Consider the following 16,447-nt stretch of genomic DNA (forward strand, 5'->3'; position numbering starts at 1 on the left):
TTTGAAACTTTAACTATTGTTTAGTTCAACTTGTATTAAAATCGTATATGTCTTGCAAACGCTATCGAGCTACCTTAAGTAGGCACTAAAGCATAAGTAGGAAGATACCGTAAAGCGTGATGAGTACGCAAGTAAGACCAGGTATGCCGCAGTCGAAATATAGCCGGTGCTTGCAATCCGGCCAAAATCGATCGGCACGAGTGAAAGTTTCCCATGGAGAAACATTTTCTGGCTGCATTTATGAATCTGGCAATAATTCTGCCCCTCATAGTTAACTTCCTCACGGCGAGAATTTCGCTCACGGTTAAACAGGATACTCGATGACCGAAGGCGATCCACGCCGCAAAATTAGGCGCGTTCCTCGAGCTCCTTTGAAATACCAAGATCTCGATCTCTTCCGCGGGAATTCGGACGAAGAGATCGCGATCGATGAGCGTCAGCTGCGTCGCCAAGATGTTACTGTTTATATCCCAAATCGTTATCCGGAAGTCCATTCGCAGCAGTCTCGTCAATTGAGCGGTAGCTGCGTTCTCTTGGTTCTCCGATTTCTTTTTCTTCTTACAAGATCCGTTTCCGGAGAAGATTCGCTCGAGGAAACTCGGTTTCTCCTCCGCAACTATCGCGGAGTCATCTTCGCATTGACACTTCTTTCTTCTGCAGAACAGTTTCCGTTTGGACGGTCGTTCTTTCCCCTGGCGAAAGTTTCTCAGATGATCCAAGTGTCGCCTCAATTCCCTGTCGGGACACGATTAGTGAAATCAAGTTTCTATTCCAATACAGTTTGTTGCCGTTACTACCTGTAAGCAGCGGAGGCAGGTCTGGGCCTGTACCAGAACTCTGGTGTCCAAAATAGCACGACGCGTCCCTTTGCCGAGATCCCGATGGATCCAAACCTACCTGACTGAAGGCCAGTGTATGATACACTGGCCGCTAGTTGACGACGCGATACCGGAAGTCTCAGTTCCGAGTCGTTTGGTTGTCGACGTATAGTAACCAAACTGAATGACCTTCGGCCTTGTAACGTGCTCCGTTCTCCAGGTTGCACGGACCAGGGACCGAGCGCGTAAAGGAAATGAGGGGCAGTGCAAAGGCCGTATCGCCTAAAGTGTTTAGTGTACTTCGAAGATTTCTGTCGATCTTTCTCGTTGCCCTCCCAAGCTTTCACGGCATCCTCCATAAGAACGTGAAAGTTGTATTTTATTATTTTCGGGGGCAGACATTCGCGTTCAGTACGAACTGGACCCAGGACCAGTCCCGAGTGACATTTTTCTGGTACACCGATTCCGAATCTAGATATCCTATGCGCCACGCACTCCTTAGGGCTTCTCGATTCTTCTTGAGAGTCTTCGTCGTACCAGACGTTCTTTTTCGTGGCTTTGTTGTCGAACATCCTTATTTGCAGCCGATTGCAAGGACAGCTTTGACAGGTCGCGAAGAACTTGTTCGCGTTGAAGTATTTACGATTATGGTCTCTGATAAAGAGCACATCGCAGAGACCGCCGTTGTTTTTGTATTTCTCATCGAAACAACGACACCTGGGCCAACTACGGGTTCCTTTACTCGGTGAAAAATCTTTTAACTCGTCCTTTATATTTTCTAAGCTGGCGCCAGCGAATCTTATCGGAATCGGAGTATATTGCCCGTCGACCAATTCGTTGTACGACGGTCCAAGGTATAAGTCTCTGTGGCGCCACGTCGGAGGTGCATAATCACCCGCGCCTCCATAATGAGCCCATACTCTATATTCAATAATATAACAGTAGTACAACAGAAGACAACATTTCTTGTTGCTTATTAATATGAAATACGAAGCGAGAAGGAAATATCACCTGCACACTGCTTTCTTTCCTTCTTTCCTGCGATCCTTTCGAATCTCGATTTCTGACGAAAGCATGTATAAGGTCGAACTGCTCGATGAACTCGCGGCAGTCGTTTCCGACAACGAGCTTCCGTCCATCCTTTTACCGAGTAAACTTTCCACCTGCTCGCACCATTCTCGCCAGAGAACGTTCCTCCCGTGTATACCGCCGAGCTCGTAATAGCTTACCTTTCCATCGATAAATCTAATTATATCAGCATTGGTCAGGTAAACGACGCGGCGTGTCGTTTAATTACATGTACTTGAGAAACCTCTCGTGAAAGGTGCACAGAATCGGTCTGTATCGAACGGTTTTAATTTTTGTCAGTGAACGTCTACCTTGCCTTTAAAGTTTTACGGTGTCTTCTGCTGAACACGCTCAAGCTGACGCATTGCAAAGGGTACAGCGAAATTAATTCGAAGCTCTCGATGCTGGGATCGAGATCGCGCGGGCACAGGAACTCCGAGTTCCCCTTGAAAACGTCCGCGGCTATGATCAATTTCGATGGGCTGAGAGCCAGAGAAACCTGTCGAATTCCTCGCCCGTTCCTGGTGGTCTCGGCGAACGGCGACTCCACCAGGATCACGTCGGCAAAGTCAGAGTATTCCGACGCCAACAGCTTCTGAATTCTGTTCTGTTCAACCGCAGAGCTTCTCGTTTCATGACGATAGAATTTGTCTTTGCATAGAGTCCTGCTCATAGAGTCAAATTTTTTACTTAAGGGCACGAGAACGAGAATCGTTCGAAGACGTCATCTACGAGGTGTCAAGTCGACCGGTGAATTTTTCAACAAGAAGAACAACCGATTTATGTAACGTGTTTGCTCGCGGGAGGTTAATAAATTCTAAACGAATTCTGTTATCGAGACACACTGAGGTGCGCTGTGAACAGAGGGCGTTTAAAATTTACTGACTACATAAAAGTGAAGTTATCGTAAAATATAAATATAGATTATATTGTATGTATGTATGGATATTTTATGCATTTATGCAGCGACAGTGTTACGTATTTTCCATGGGAGGAATGAAGAAGAAACGGTTTGATTAGGTATCATCGCCTTTATTTTTATCAGTTCGATGCCTCCATCGAATATCGCGACCTGTACTCTTGTACGATACAATAGTCGTCGACGGAGGGGACTAATTGTAAGTTTTGCTTTAAAGACACGGGCCTACGTGGTAAAGGGGCCGGTCGCCTCGGTTATTAACGAGATTCGTTGGCCTTCCTTATTCCTTACTCGCTATTGTACGATAATAAATAACATATAAAAAAAGACGTGTACAGGTAAAAGACGTAAAAAAGAAGCTCACCAATAGGGGGAGCGGTCTTCCTTTCTAACAATACGAATAAAAAGTCGATGTAGAGGTTTTCAAAGAGCGTGCAAAAATGTACAAAGTGGCAGAGGTACATGGGTGGACTCCTAAAAACGGTTTCGTTGCGACTTTTTTCCCTTTTATATGTATACGTATATATAACGGAAACTAGCATCCTATCGGTTATTATGATCCGGGTTCACTTTGATGGTCACTTTGTTCAGAGCGGACGCCAGTTTCTCGACGTTGCTCTGCGACAGCTTCCCAGGCTCTGCGCTCGTTGTCTCGTTGTTGGCCACTGCTGGATTTTCGGGGATCGTCTTAACACCTGACTGTGTGTCCTAGAACACAGACGAACGATCGCGAATTTATTTCCAGTCATCTCCTTGAAATGTTCCCCTTTTAGATTTACGATCACGTTATTTAACGACGAGCATATAATTAAGTTAATTTCCTATGTTTAGAAACGTCACTTCGAAGGCGCTATTACGCGTTCATATACATATTTGTAAACTCTTTAAATTTGTCACGTCAGATGATCAATTTTTATGCAAAAATCAAGTATTTGTTTTTACGAAATGGAAGTGACTCACCCCTTCAGTCTTTCTTCTTAGGTTCGATCTTTGCAACGTAGCAGCCAGTTCGTTCTGCAACCTTGAGACTACTGGTCCGTTCGCCAGTTCGTCCGTGCCATTTTTCTCCGAACGAGATTGCTGCGACAGGAAGTCGAGTTTAGACGGCTGCTTAGCTTCCCCCTCGTAAGCGCCTATCCTAATCGCGACTTTCCCAGTCGCCGGTTTCGAATTCTGCGCTGCTGCCGGTGGTGCGGCTGTCTTCGACGTTTCCGTTACAGGACTGGTAGACACGTCTTTCCCGTTCATCTGCGGTTTGTTTCCATTACCGTTGTGCCGCGGACTTCCGTTCGCCGGCGCGGCATTCTGCATAGGAAAATAAGTTGGCGGTGGCTTTGGGATCACTGGATTCGGCGCCTCTTTCAGCTTAAACGACTCGATGCTCTGCATTTCTACAGAATCCTCAGTGCTTTTAGTCTTCGAGAGAAGCGGAAGTGGCGGTGGAGCCGGCGGCGCCGGTGGTGCAGGAGGTGCTGGCGGCGCCGGCGGAATCGTTGGCGTAGTCGATGCGTTCAGCACCCTCTTCTCTTGCTCCTATTGTCGATTGAACGGAAAAAAAAATTTATTCTAATTATGCAGAAAGTTTCGCGATAAGGTTGATTTTTATAGCAACCATTTCTTAAACTAAGCAACTTTGGATATTGTCTAGCATGTGCGAAATGAGTAATTCAAAACGTTCGACAAACTTCGCATGTAAAGTTCTGAAAAGACCTTCCGACCAACTTTGCATGTGTTCGATGGTAATTAGTCAGATAAGTCCGATAACTAACGTCGTAAGGCGTAATGGTAACCAGCACGCGACTCCTCCTCCTCCTCCGTTCCCCGTTGTTCAGCAAACCGTTCATGTCTTCGGTTTCAAAAGTCTAACATTTTTTCCTTCGATTGACTTTCCTTCGCTAGTCGCAGCAGCGATGCGTAACAGGTTTCGAACGTCTTTTCTGCAAATCACTCCGTGTTCCTTAGTGAACAGTTTTTTTTTTTTTTCCGAGAAAAAACTTTCGGGCCTTACAGCCGATAAGTTCCTTGCGATTTTCGAAACACTCTGCGGCGCGTCGCGTGCCTGGACGTAAATTTCACTGGAGCTGAATCGCGTCGATTAGCTGCGGTGGACATTAAATACCGCCAGATTTTTCGTTAATCATAGCCTGCTCTTCGCGGTGTTTCGCTGTGGCCACCTTGAAACCTATTCGAGTCGACTGAAAACGCCGTCACGAACGTCGCTCGCGGTTCTTATGTAAGCTCCATTATTTCGCACGTCTCCGGCAATTCGTAAGAAACGTCGACGTCGCGTCGGTGATACTGGAAAAACCTCGACTCACGCGATTCGCGGTCTGTTCGAACAGATGACCGATGATCGACTGTTGCAGGAATCGTTGAACCGTCCGCCGTTCGTCTCGACAGCACCGACCGATAAATCGATTGCGTAATGACTTACCGAATCTCCGGTAATTCGTTTATTTCTCGGGAGCGTGGAACGTCGCGAGCCACGAACAATTCAATCGATTTCCTCGCGAGTCTTACTGCGCGGCGGCCGAATCGTTTGATAAGCAGATCGTTAATTAATGGAACTGTTCGAGGCGAACGGAGTTGATTTAGAAAGCATTCAATTCTGCATGCGCGGTTATTGTATCGTAATCGATCGTCTGGTTAATTAACTAGATCGTCGCGATTCAATTAGCAGAGTGATTTAATGCTTCTCGTTCGCGGAACAGTCATTACCGAATCGAATCGAGCACCCAACGTATCGCGCGATAGATTCGTGCGGACTGACGACGCGACGACACCGTGACTGCGCGAAGATATCGTTTCGTACCTGCCCGTATATCTAATACTCCGTAAACGCGACTGGTATGCATGCGAATTCAGGTGCAACTGAGCGTATTGCGTTAATGCGTTGCACTCGCGTTTCGTTTCTTTCCGAGACAATGACTGGCCCCGTACGAATAATTTCGAGGCTTGTTATTTATTTGCTTTGCCAGATCCTCGAGAGAGATTGTGTAATTAAAACGACGAACGAGCGCGCCGTATCGTAGATAATGAAACAGAATGCTCCGTTACATATTTACACTGTTACGTATTTTTCTGTTTCCATATCAATATTTAATCTGGAGCTCGGTTGCCAGGCTGCTACTGGTAGCTACGGTTTTCACCGCGATCGTTTAACTCCCGAGTGTTGCTAATAGGATTTTTAATTAAAACGCTTACACATCCCCAGTTCCGCTTTTTCTATCGCGCATCGTTCCCCCTTCTGACTCGCGGCCGCGCCCGAGGAATTTTTCCTCGGCCGTAGATCTTTTTTCGTGCAATTAGAAACAGCACCGTCTTCGCTCTCGAAGAAAGGAAACGGTGAAAGTGGTAAATGGCCAAGTTCGAACGACCTTTACTTATTACGTATGCAATCTGAATTTTATAGAATCTCTCAACAAGAACGTTCCATCGTTTAGGCTAAATAAATTATGTGAGAATTGATTTTAATTTTTTATTCGTAACAGTAATGACAGTAATCAGCAGATTCGAGAAAATAGTTTAAATAAAAATCCGTGCGTTCCTTCGACGAATCGAAGGAGAATCACGTATTTAAAGTATAACGTCACTAAGATAAGCTATATCACCGTCTTACCTGCTCCGGCGCCTGATCAGAGAAATGAACTTTTTGCTGGGCAGTGTTAAACATTTTTCGGTGAGCACGTTTGAACTCCTCCATCAACTGAAAACAATTTAATAAAGTGTGCTTTATCGGTGCTATTCTTAAAAACTGTCCTCTTGTTTCTTATAATCGACGATGAATAAATCGAGAGCAAAGGGAAGAATCCTTTTCGTGCTTCCCTATCGGCGTTCGCGGGCAAACTGAATTCGCGTTGCGCTTGCATACGCCTGTGAACTGTCTTTCTAGCGTTCATCATCTACGAAAGTTCGATCGCAACATCGCGCGCGGTAATTTTTAATTAGCTCTCTACTAATTATTACCATACGATTGCTCTGCACACGCTTTAATTACGTTCCTCGTATATTTTTTTTCCGACGCATCGATTAAAGGGCCTTCCACTCGTAGCCAGGATGAGAGAAAAACGTTTGAGGTAATCGTCGGCACTTTTCATCGACGGTTGAACACCCGTCAAAGTTAAATCGATTTAACGTTAATTTCGAATGTACTTACGAAGTGAACAACCTCTTCGGGTGTTTAGGTATAACTGACAAGAGTTAGCGATGCCTGCGGATAGGAAAGGATCGAGTGGGTGTTTGCGATACGAGAATCGAGTTCTCACACGAACGCTGAGGGAACGCGTGATACGAATGCTTAACGTATGAGTGGGCTAATATTATGAATACGCTGGTACCACGTTGAAGTTTAGTTAAAGTTCAAATGTCAGTATGCAGTCTACAAACTCGTTTGAAAAAGAATGCTTTGTGATCCAACGATTTCTGCTTCCGCCTCGTCGTCCAACTTTCGTAAACAAACAGCCTTGTTCATACATGAAATTCTTGATTTACCTTATCGTGCGTAACTTTCTGCTCCTGCGCCCTCAGAGCTTCCGGGTTTTGTGGCTTCCGTGGCTCTATGGTCTTCTCCTTCGCTGCTTCCATTTTGGCTGCGTTATTCATATTTCTCTATAACAAACGAATGGATAGGATGGCATGTATGTAGGTGTCGATAAGGATTACTCGTTCAATCTCTAGCACTGTGAGATAGTATCGATTGTTACATCAGATGTTATCTTTGCAAATAAATGACTCATGAGATATTGTGAAATGACAAATGCTTGTATAATTCCAACTCGATCGATTTGTGTAAGTATTTGTTTCAAACGTGCAGTAATATAAAAAACTATATTTATATTGCATCGGAAATCCTTTGAGAATATTTGAAAACCGAAACGTCTGAGAGGGAACGTTCGCGTATTTAAAAATTGAGATTCCAGTAACAGGTAATGCATGAAAGCAAGCGGGTAACGCGATCCAGGCGGTATATTATTTCGTTTCCCTGTAAAGAAATCGTGAATCCTACCTGCTGTGCCCGCCTCTGCAATTCCTGCGTGATAGCGGTGCTCAGATCAGTGCACGCGATGGGCGACGTCCTTGTCGCACAGTTGCGAGTGGTCAGATGTACGGTGGCCGCGGTCTCGTTCGTTTTATTGGTCCCAGTCGAGGCGGCAGTGATCGAACCAAACGAGACCGTCGACGGCGGCTCGCAGGAGGACGTCGACAGGGACGAAGAGGTCGACGCTGAGTCTTTGCTGCAGGAAGACTCGAGGCTGGATTCGGTCTCCGTCGAGCCCGTGCTTCCCATCGACATCGTGCTACCCATTTGCATACCCTTCGCGTTCATTGGCTTTGAGTCTGCAAGGATCCATGCGAACTCGACTCAGTTTACGATGGAACCATTGAAAGTTGGTATGGAATGTAAGATATGGAAAGTCGTTGTAAACGAATTTTAATAATTCAGGATTCACGTTCCTTTTTGTAAAGGAACCAGTGTTAAGTTAGTGTCGTATGCATTATGCGGTAAATCTTAGCTGGATGAAATATCGTTGAGTCACTTCGACGAACCTGCGGACCACTTGTATGGGATAGGAGGCGGTGGCGCGGGTGGGCATACAGTTTGATGAACTTCCACGGTCGTTATCGTTTTCCTATCTCCATCCTGTATGCCATTTTCCTGTGACAAACGAATAGTTAAAGTGTTTTTACGAGATTGTACTTCCGACGCCTTGGGAACTTTACTGCTGTTCAATTTTCAAATAATAATTTTCACGTAACTCACTTTGGATCCATGATAGGGAATGTCATCGGCCGGGCCGTCGTAAATGACGTCTTGTTGACGCATATTGTCCCTTCGGCAAGCCAAGCGTCGGTTCGCTTCGTCTTTCGGATTCGCGTCGAAGTCGTGAACTTCGTAATCGATCCTCGGCGCCACGGGATCGTAAAGTGGCTCGTTGTCGATCTCGTCCTCGTAATTACCGCGTGAGTTCGGACGACCCGGACCCATAAACCTGTGATTTTGGTTCTGGCTCTGGTTGATGCGAATCACCGTGGTGTTGTTCGACTTACGCGTCCATTCTTGGGGCTGCGAATCGGTACGCGTATTAAAAGTTTACGAAAAAAAAAACATTTTTTCTGTAAATATAATCTCACCTGATCACCGTGAGACCATTCCGTTGAACTGCAGCTGCTCGTGGACAGTGCGAGCGGGCAGCAGATCCTGGAAAATTCACGGACACGTGTTACCAATAATTTTTGCACCGCACGGTACTTTCTAATTCTAATTAAACGGTGTCGTGAGGAAACACGAGTTAAAGTAGAGGGGTTGAATCTTTATGTCGCGGTCAGGAATTCATCGTGCTACCCGGCGAATGCGATCATTATCAGCGAACGGCCTATTAATAGAGCGACTTTCTCCTGGTGTTAATTCATCAGATGCTACTCGATAACAGTCGGTAAAAGAACAAATACATGTTCGACGTAAACCGCGCAGACGATACATCGACATCGCGACAAAAGACCATTCGATCAATCATCCCTGATTTTAATTAAAAATCCGTCTTATCGTTCTCCGGAAATGAAGGTAACTAAATGAATAAATTCCTGATCTGATCGGTCTACTTTTTTTACCTACTGACCTTCCGTTTCGGTTGCACGCGTCATCGCGGGGATACCGTTGATGCATTCTGGGATCGTGATGATGCTGCGGCGAATAGGAGGAATTCTGAGGCTGCGGGCTGGCCGCGGCCACGCTCGACGTCTCTGAATCGTAACCGCTCGAGCCATGAGTCCACATTGGTTCGGGACAGTCATAAAGGTGGTTCGGTGTAGGTCGTTGCACTATCAGGTCCAGAATGGCCGAGCTTCTCATTACTTCAATGGCTCTCTCGAACGGGAGATCGGTGAGCCGTTGACCGTTGCACCATATTATAATATCGCCGGCCTTCAGGCCTGCCGCCCTGGCCGGGCCGTCGTCTCTGGTACCCTGAAAGAATTCAAATCGGTTCTCGATTCCATCGTCTCCAAGATTATTAAACACGTTCGAATTCAAATGGCTTCTGACGATATCGCGTATCGAATCTTTAACTTCGACAAGCTTCTACGGAATTGCTATTAAATGTCAGTAGAAGTATAGTTACCTGAACAGTCAGGCCTGGCACGATGCCTCTGCAAACGCCACACCCGAGGCGTCCCTTCTCACCGACAAGAATCCGAATTCTGACTTCGGTGCTCGGAACAGTGCCCAAACCAGTTTCGTTGTACTGTAACTGCTGTTGTTGCTGTTGCACCATGTGCCAGGTGACCGGATCGTTCGGGTTGCTTTGTGAATCATAAAATACTTTTATAACGAAGGAACGTTCCGCGAAATGGAAAGCGAGGTACATAGACACGGAACTCTTAATCAGCGACGCGGTACTTACTCTTTCACAGGTATCATTCCCACGCCTGAAACAAAATCGATAAGATCGATCAATCGTCGTTCTAATTCGACGGTAAAAAATTAAGGACTGAGAATCGCATCGGTTCAAGTTAGCCTTTGGCTGGGACCATTGTAATTGTCAGTTAATCGATAACAGAAAGATGTTGGATAATTACTTCGAATCTTGAGGACGAGAACTTGTTGGTTCTTTGCCAAAAGCGCGACTTCCTGATGAACAGCGTCCTCCACTGGATATCCATTCACCCTTATGATCTGATCGCCGACCTGAAAGTAAAAAGTCAACCAGCTGGAAACTAACACGTAAAAGGTGCTGCACCGTCGACGAAACAGAGCAGAAATCTTTTTTTTCGCGATTACAGTCCCGATTCATGTCGCTCAAGTGGAGCTGGCTTAGGAATTTACCCTTAATCCATTTCTGTGAGCCTCGCTTCCTGGTTGAACGTCGCTGACGTAAAACCCGGCCGCGTATTCTCTGCCGCCTCGAAGAGAGAAACCGAAACCGGCCGCTCCACGCCGTCTCAGTCTGACGTTCCTGGTCACACCGATGACGGCCATCCTGCCGCCTCCTGTCGGATTTCCAGGACCGCCACCGGTCGATGGGACTAAGGCACCGGCCGTGCTGGGTGCACCGCCCGACCTGCGAAAATCAGACACCAATTAAATTACGTTCACGTTCAATTTCATTTCGAAAGTGAAAAAGTGGATTCGCTGAAAGTGAGTTCGCGAGCTTGATATCATCATTAGTCTTGTGCGTTACCAGCCAGGCCTGGAATGGGAAGCTCAATTCATTTAATACAGCGTACGAATTCCCGAGCACGCGTTATAACTTTAACGCGGATTTAAACCGGCGTTAATGAGCCTCCTCTTTTCGTTACGTAAAACCGAGCAACATTCAACTTTCTCAGTATTATTCCATTACTTGGGGAAATCACACGAAGCCACGACCGGTTTCTCATTAACGACAAAGTTACGTTTTACGATTGAAAATTGAAATTTCCACGAACGAATATCGAAAAATTTCCGTGAGATCTATGCAATAGTTACGTCTGTCTCTTGTATACGATAGAGGTTTTGGTTATTAGATATCTGTGGCAAGACTGTCACGCGCCAGGCATACCTTATGGGGGGTGATACTCGCTTAAATGAATAACATTGATTTCTCTCTCCTATAGATTTTACCACTAAACAAGTAGGTAATTACCGTTGGTAATTACATATTCTTCGTGTGTACGCATTGCGATGCCGTAATTCAACTCTCGACAAGACGAATTTTCTCTTCAGAGAATCTCGGAGCTTGGAAACGTTGACATGTTCCAACTGTAGAAATGACTTTATGTCAAATATGTACGTTCTTCCATGAATTGAGCAAGTATCGTTTTTTGTCGAACGTTGTATAAAATCCATAATGAGAGCAATTAAAATCGCGAACGGCCGTTCGCCAAGTAAAAGTTGGAAAATTCGTGGCTGCTCGACGGATAGGAATTACAGTAATTCCGAATATACGTTCACCTTCGCGAACAATTCGTCGACAAAAATGCTCGTTTCAAGCCGCGGTCTCTGCCGCGGCGCAGTGCGCGGTGACCGGCTGGCTCTCCTCGGAACAGCTTTGTTCGACTCTGCCTACTCGCGGACTTTTTCCGCAGCGCGCTGCGAAATTAATGACCACACCTGGCGCTCCATTGCCCAGCGCAATCGTGCAGCGAACGACGCGACGCGACGCAACGGAGGAGTCGAGGCAAATTCCACAGTGCAGACGGAAAAGACGAGGGATAGAAAGAAAAAGGGGTAACGGCGGGACGGCGAACGAAACAAGGAGAGAGAGACACTTTATGCTCCCTAATGACGTCGGGAATCCATCTTGGCTCGGACATTGCATCGAAAAGATTGCGTACGCAGTATGAAGAGGCCGTCGCTGCTTGTCGGATGCTGCAGGACAAGAGGATGACACCGGGTAAATGACAGTCATTAGAAAGAACGAGACACTAGTTTAGAACTACTACTACTACTCCTAGCCCCAGCAGCCAGCCGGAGGGCCTCGACTCGTCTTCTTATCTTTGTCCCTCCGTCTCTTTTTGTCCCGTTCCTTTTGCTCTCCCCGAACGTTACCGAAGGCAAAGAGGAAATTCCAACGTCTGCTCTTTCCTACGCACCTTCGGGGCTTTCGCTTTTTAGAAGTTGCCATTTCGGGTTACAGACTCGGCGATCTATGGACGTAGATACTTGTATGTACGTACGCGACCTGCCGAAGGCCAGAGACTTTCCATCGCGAACCAATTTACATATGACTATTTACGACGTAATTACCATTTTACCCGTGCACCGTGAATCCGTAATTATCGGGAGATTACAAATTTCCTTATCGGGCGGTACGAAGCGGCCAGCGCGTTTCTTACTAGCGTGCCTGCGTACATATTCGTCGATTCCCCGTGGCTTCCGTTCGAGTTTGATCTTGAAAGACAAGTGCGCGTCCGATCGGGCGATTCGCCGGATAAGAGAAAAGCGCTACAAAGAGGAGAGCTCTACTCCAGGCTGGGCGTCGAGGTGAGATACTCCTCGACGACACCCGTGAAGATACCCGAGATATCTCTTCTCTCCTCTCGTCTTTCTCTCTCTTTCTCAGTCGGGGATCACTGACACGGAAAGCACTCGTTGCAACCTGTTAACGCATTTTTAAACGCGCATGGCTCGCGACGTTCTCAAGGAACTACCTCACTGTTTCATTTAAGGAGCTAGCCGTTTGAGATACTACACGACGATGCGGGGAAAAACACGGATCTCACGCTCCCATACCTTTTCAACGACTCCTCCCGATGCTTGCACCACTTCTCGACAGCTCGGTAAACGTGGACCCTGGTGCCCTCGTTCGCCTGAGCATCACTCGAAAATGCGTTCACCTGGGCGATCCCTTCAACCCTTACTACTTTTGTTCTAATACCTTCGTATTTCTGCTTCTGCTACGCTGAACGCGACATAAATACCAAGTCGGGCTTGAAATGGGCGAGTGCAAAACTCGAACAGTAAAGTAAATCGTGACCTGGGTTATGTACATGTACATAAAAATAGAAGTGAGCCGTTAAATGAAAAAAATAGCTGCCGGAAACGAAGGGTTTGGAAGTAGCTCGTTATCACGATTCGAATCGTGAAGCTATGTAGTTCGTTATTTTCGATGAAACTTCCAATTGCTTAGATTTCATGTACAGAAGCCGTTTATTCTATTAATGACGTTTTCATTAATCTTCTCGGCGTCTGGTATCGATAAGGTCGATGACGCGATAACGAGCATCCCACGATCGATCCCGAAGCCGCACGGAGGTCGTTGAAAAGTTTCAAGACCGGAGAACGCAATCGCTTATGTAATCTCGAGGACAATGGACGAGCGTAGATTCTCAAGGAGGTTCACGGCGCACAACAGAACACATCGATGGTAGCAGAGCATACCGTTATTGTCGTCGATATCGCCGCTTAACGATCGAACCATGAAAGTGTTACGACTGTCACGAACGATTCTTTCCACGCCTTGCGAGCGCCTGATACTAAACAGCAGTAGCCGCTTCTGTTTGAAAGGCTCGTCAAATAGCGGGTCGCGTGCATGACCATTATTACGCCTATTCATGCGGACTTTCGTATTCCCTGCTCGCATTTTATGTTAATTACTTTTCTCGGAAGAATCGGTAGAAGCGAGAGGTGCCACAAGCTTAGTCGATGTACATCTCGTCTGGTTTTGGAGGGAAAGTAGGGAACGTTATACAATAAACGCCTTTCAACGAAATTATTTCGTTTCTTAATGGCCACGGTTGCGCCGACTATCCGCCTGGTGAAGCAACCTCTCGTTTCGATACGTTGGAAAACTTTCGCGATGCGCTAGCTCGACCCCGTCCGATTAATAATCGAAATACATCTTCGCGATTGCGATTCGACGCGTCGCGCGCGTTAAACAGTTGTATCATCGACGCGATTACGGTGCCTGGTGCGACGTGTGCTCGAATACCGAACGTATGTGCACGCGTAGTAGACACAATGAAATAACAGGACCCTTGGATCACCGTGTCGAGATTCCGTTCACGCTTAATGAAGGGACCGCGAGTCTTCGTGCAGCGGCTGAAATTTTTAGAACGGGAAAGGGGAGACCTCGCGAGTGGTGCCTTGCCCACAGGCGGAGAGGTTTCATTGTTCTTGTACCGATGCGGCCGAGCGCGTGCAGGCAATCGGACCACGGCCACGGCGAAGTTATTGACTCGTTCGCAACATTTTCACTTTTTATTTTCCGTCCGATCCGCGACACGATGCGGATTGCGCGCGCTCATACTTTCGTGTCGACTGGCACGAAGGGATGCCCGGAACGTCCAGCACGCTAACAATGCAGAGAAAGTTGACGCAGGAGCTGCAGGAGAACACGGAAAAGGCACACCCCGGCGAGTATTCTCGTCCTCTCAAGTCCCGTTCGATCGCAAATAAAAGATTCCGGGTCACGATCGAACTCTCGGATATGTACTTTCCTTTTTACACGTCGATTCGACGAGATCGTGAAAATAAAAACTATGCCCGCGAGCCAGACTTATGAAACGCAGACTGATAGGACTTTTAATCCGAACCAGATGCGAACGTGGAACCATTAATATTTACGATGAGAATGAACGGTAAATTCTTTCGACGCTGTGTATTCGAGTTGCTTCTCATTACCTGTGCAAAGGGGAACAGTTATAGCAATTGCTGTTAGTGGTAAGAACAGAATTGTGGCACGTCGATCGCATTTAGATCTTCGAAGAAGTGGCTAGACTACACGTTCTTCATGTCAAAAGCGATAAATCGCGATTACTACAATTTAAACGAGTTTATATTTAGGTACATGATACTGGAAATTAAATTGGAATTATAGTAAAAGTAAAAAATAATATGAGAATACATAATATAACGGATGTGTACTCTTATGTTTCTTTCTTTAGTTCCACTTTAGAGACTAATAGTGTTAATATTAAACACAATCTACTATCTTGAGTTCGTTTGATCACTCCTACAGAAATTAATAATCGACATCTGATTAAAGACGTAATCTATCTACGGATTGATCTGCTTGAGAGGAATCGACGATAAGAGATTCCCGGGTGAATCCTCGCCTATAGGAAGGCTTTTGAATAATACAGTCTATTATATAAAAGATCGAATGGATCACTCTTGGGAGGATCAATTTACGGTTATATCGGGGAAATCTCTGTTAATTGACGTTTTGCGTTCCGCAACGGAGTATCGCGATTACAAGAATTTTCATTCCGCCAAGTTCCTTCTTCTTGATGGATACGTAGTTCGTAGCTCCGGCACACGTACGTGTACACCCGCGTAATTAACGGCGTCCGCGATTAATGGCAAGATCAGACCGAGTCGTATCTCAGAAAAGTTGCTATTACAGGTTTTTCTGGTTTTCTTTTTTCGCTCAGGAACTTCGAAAAGAGTAATAGACGAAGAGCAAAATTAATCGAGGGAAATAAATTATCTCTTTTACTTTAGCGTATTATTCAACAGTGAATAATGTAAGCGTATGTAATCTTTTGCATACGTATTATCTCATTATATTGTAACTGAAGGGCTCGAGTTATGTAACATTTTTTTTAGAAAATTGCTAGTTGAAATTTTTATGAGGCGTCATAAAAAGACCATTTGTTTTATAGATCCTCATAGTTTAAACTTCCTGTTAAAACTAGAGAATTATAATTAATTTTGAAAGCTAGCAATAAATTTTAGTTTTCGCATTGTGGTAGCTAATGACGATCACAGGTATATGCTTCTCATTCAGGAGCACAGGAATTGATACGCATCGTCAAGTGTATTCAGCGCGAAAATTGCGTTGCTAGAGCCGACGAAAGCAGAGCCGTGATCGTTATCGCGGATCGCGTTACGATTTCGAGCAAAATTCATTTCCGTCACGGCCGAATTGTCGCCTTAATTTAAGCGTTGCTCGAACCGGAGCCTCGAGGAGCGCGGATAGAAATCGCGGTAACGGAGAGAGACCGAGACCGAGAAAGAGAAAAAGAGCAACCACTCTTCGGAATCGGGCGTGTTTCGCGTTATTTCCCTTCACGCGCCACCGATTTCGTTCCATTGGATCTCGAGAATCCGCGGCTTCGGTCGATCTATCTTCGCCTTCTCAACGGTCGTTGATCTATTCGTACCATTTTTAACTTCGCCTATTCGACATAATCACATATTAATAAATAAAAATTTATTTTT

At 45.9% G+C, this 16,447-nt stretch overlaps 2 protein-coding genes across 3 annotated transcripts in view; both read right to left on the bottom strand.

Annotated features, from left to right (window-relative positions):
- The window catches only part of LOC108625228 (uncharacterized), a 5,133-nt gene extending 2,302 nt beyond the window's left edge, over nt 1-2,831 (bottom strand). Inside the window, exons 1-4 of the mRNA XM_018025054.2 lie at nt 2,198-2,831; nt 1,830-2,063; nt 798-1,739; nt 109-735 (exon numbers count right to left, since the gene is read on the bottom strand). Coding sequence (XP_017880543.1) covers nt 109-735; nt 798-1,739; nt 1,830-2,063; nt 2,198-2,559 — 2,165 coding nt within the window. The 5' untranslated portion in view covers nt 2,560-2,831. The remainder of the gene's footprint in view (nt 1-108; nt 736-797; nt 1,740-1,829; nt 2,064-2,197) is intronic.
- Nucleotides 2,832-2,897: 66 nt separating this feature from the next.
- Nucleotides 2,898-16,447, bottom strand: part of LOC108625232 (uncharacterized) — a 32,438-nt gene continuing 18,888 nt past the window's right edge. The window contains exons 2-15 of one of the 2 annotated variants that reach the window (XR_003389216.1): nt 10,628-10,862; nt 10,381-10,489; nt 10,206-10,230; nt 9,924-10,104; nt 9,423-9,769; nt 8,938-9,004; nt 8,567-8,869; nt 8,353-8,461; nt 7,811-8,142; nt 7,297-7,413; nt 6,425-6,511; nt 3,766-4,338; nt 3,170-3,513; nt 2,898-3,099 (exon numbers count right to left, since the gene is read on the bottom strand). Coding sequence is in view for 1 of the 2 variants with exons in the window: in XM_018025058.2 (XP_017880547.1) it covers nt 3,349-3,513; nt 3,766-4,338; nt 6,425-6,511; nt 7,297-7,413; nt 7,811-8,142; nt 8,353-8,461; nt 8,567-8,869; nt 8,938-9,004; nt 9,423-9,769; nt 9,924-10,104; nt 10,206-10,230; nt 10,381-10,489; nt 10,628-10,862 (2,650 nt within the window). In the remaining variant the exon portion in view is untranslated. Of the gene's footprint in view, nt 3,514-3,765; nt 4,339-6,424; nt 6,512-7,296; nt 7,414-7,810; nt 8,143-8,352; nt 8,462-8,566; nt 8,870-8,937; nt 9,005-9,422; nt 9,770-9,923; nt 10,105-10,205; nt 10,231-10,380; nt 10,490-10,627; nt 10,863-16,447 lie in introns of both variants that reach the window. The other variant, XM_018025058.2, reaches the window with a different exon arrangement.

This window comes from Ceratina calcarata, unplaced genomic scaffold, assembly GCF_001652005.2.
Source record: "Ceratina calcarata isolate Rehan_Ccalc_2016 unplaced genomic scaffold, ASM165200v1 scaffold35.2, whole genome shotgun sequence".
NCBI classification, from domain to species: Eukaryota; Metazoa; Arthropoda; class Insecta; order Hymenoptera; family Apidae; genus Ceratina; species Ceratina calcarata.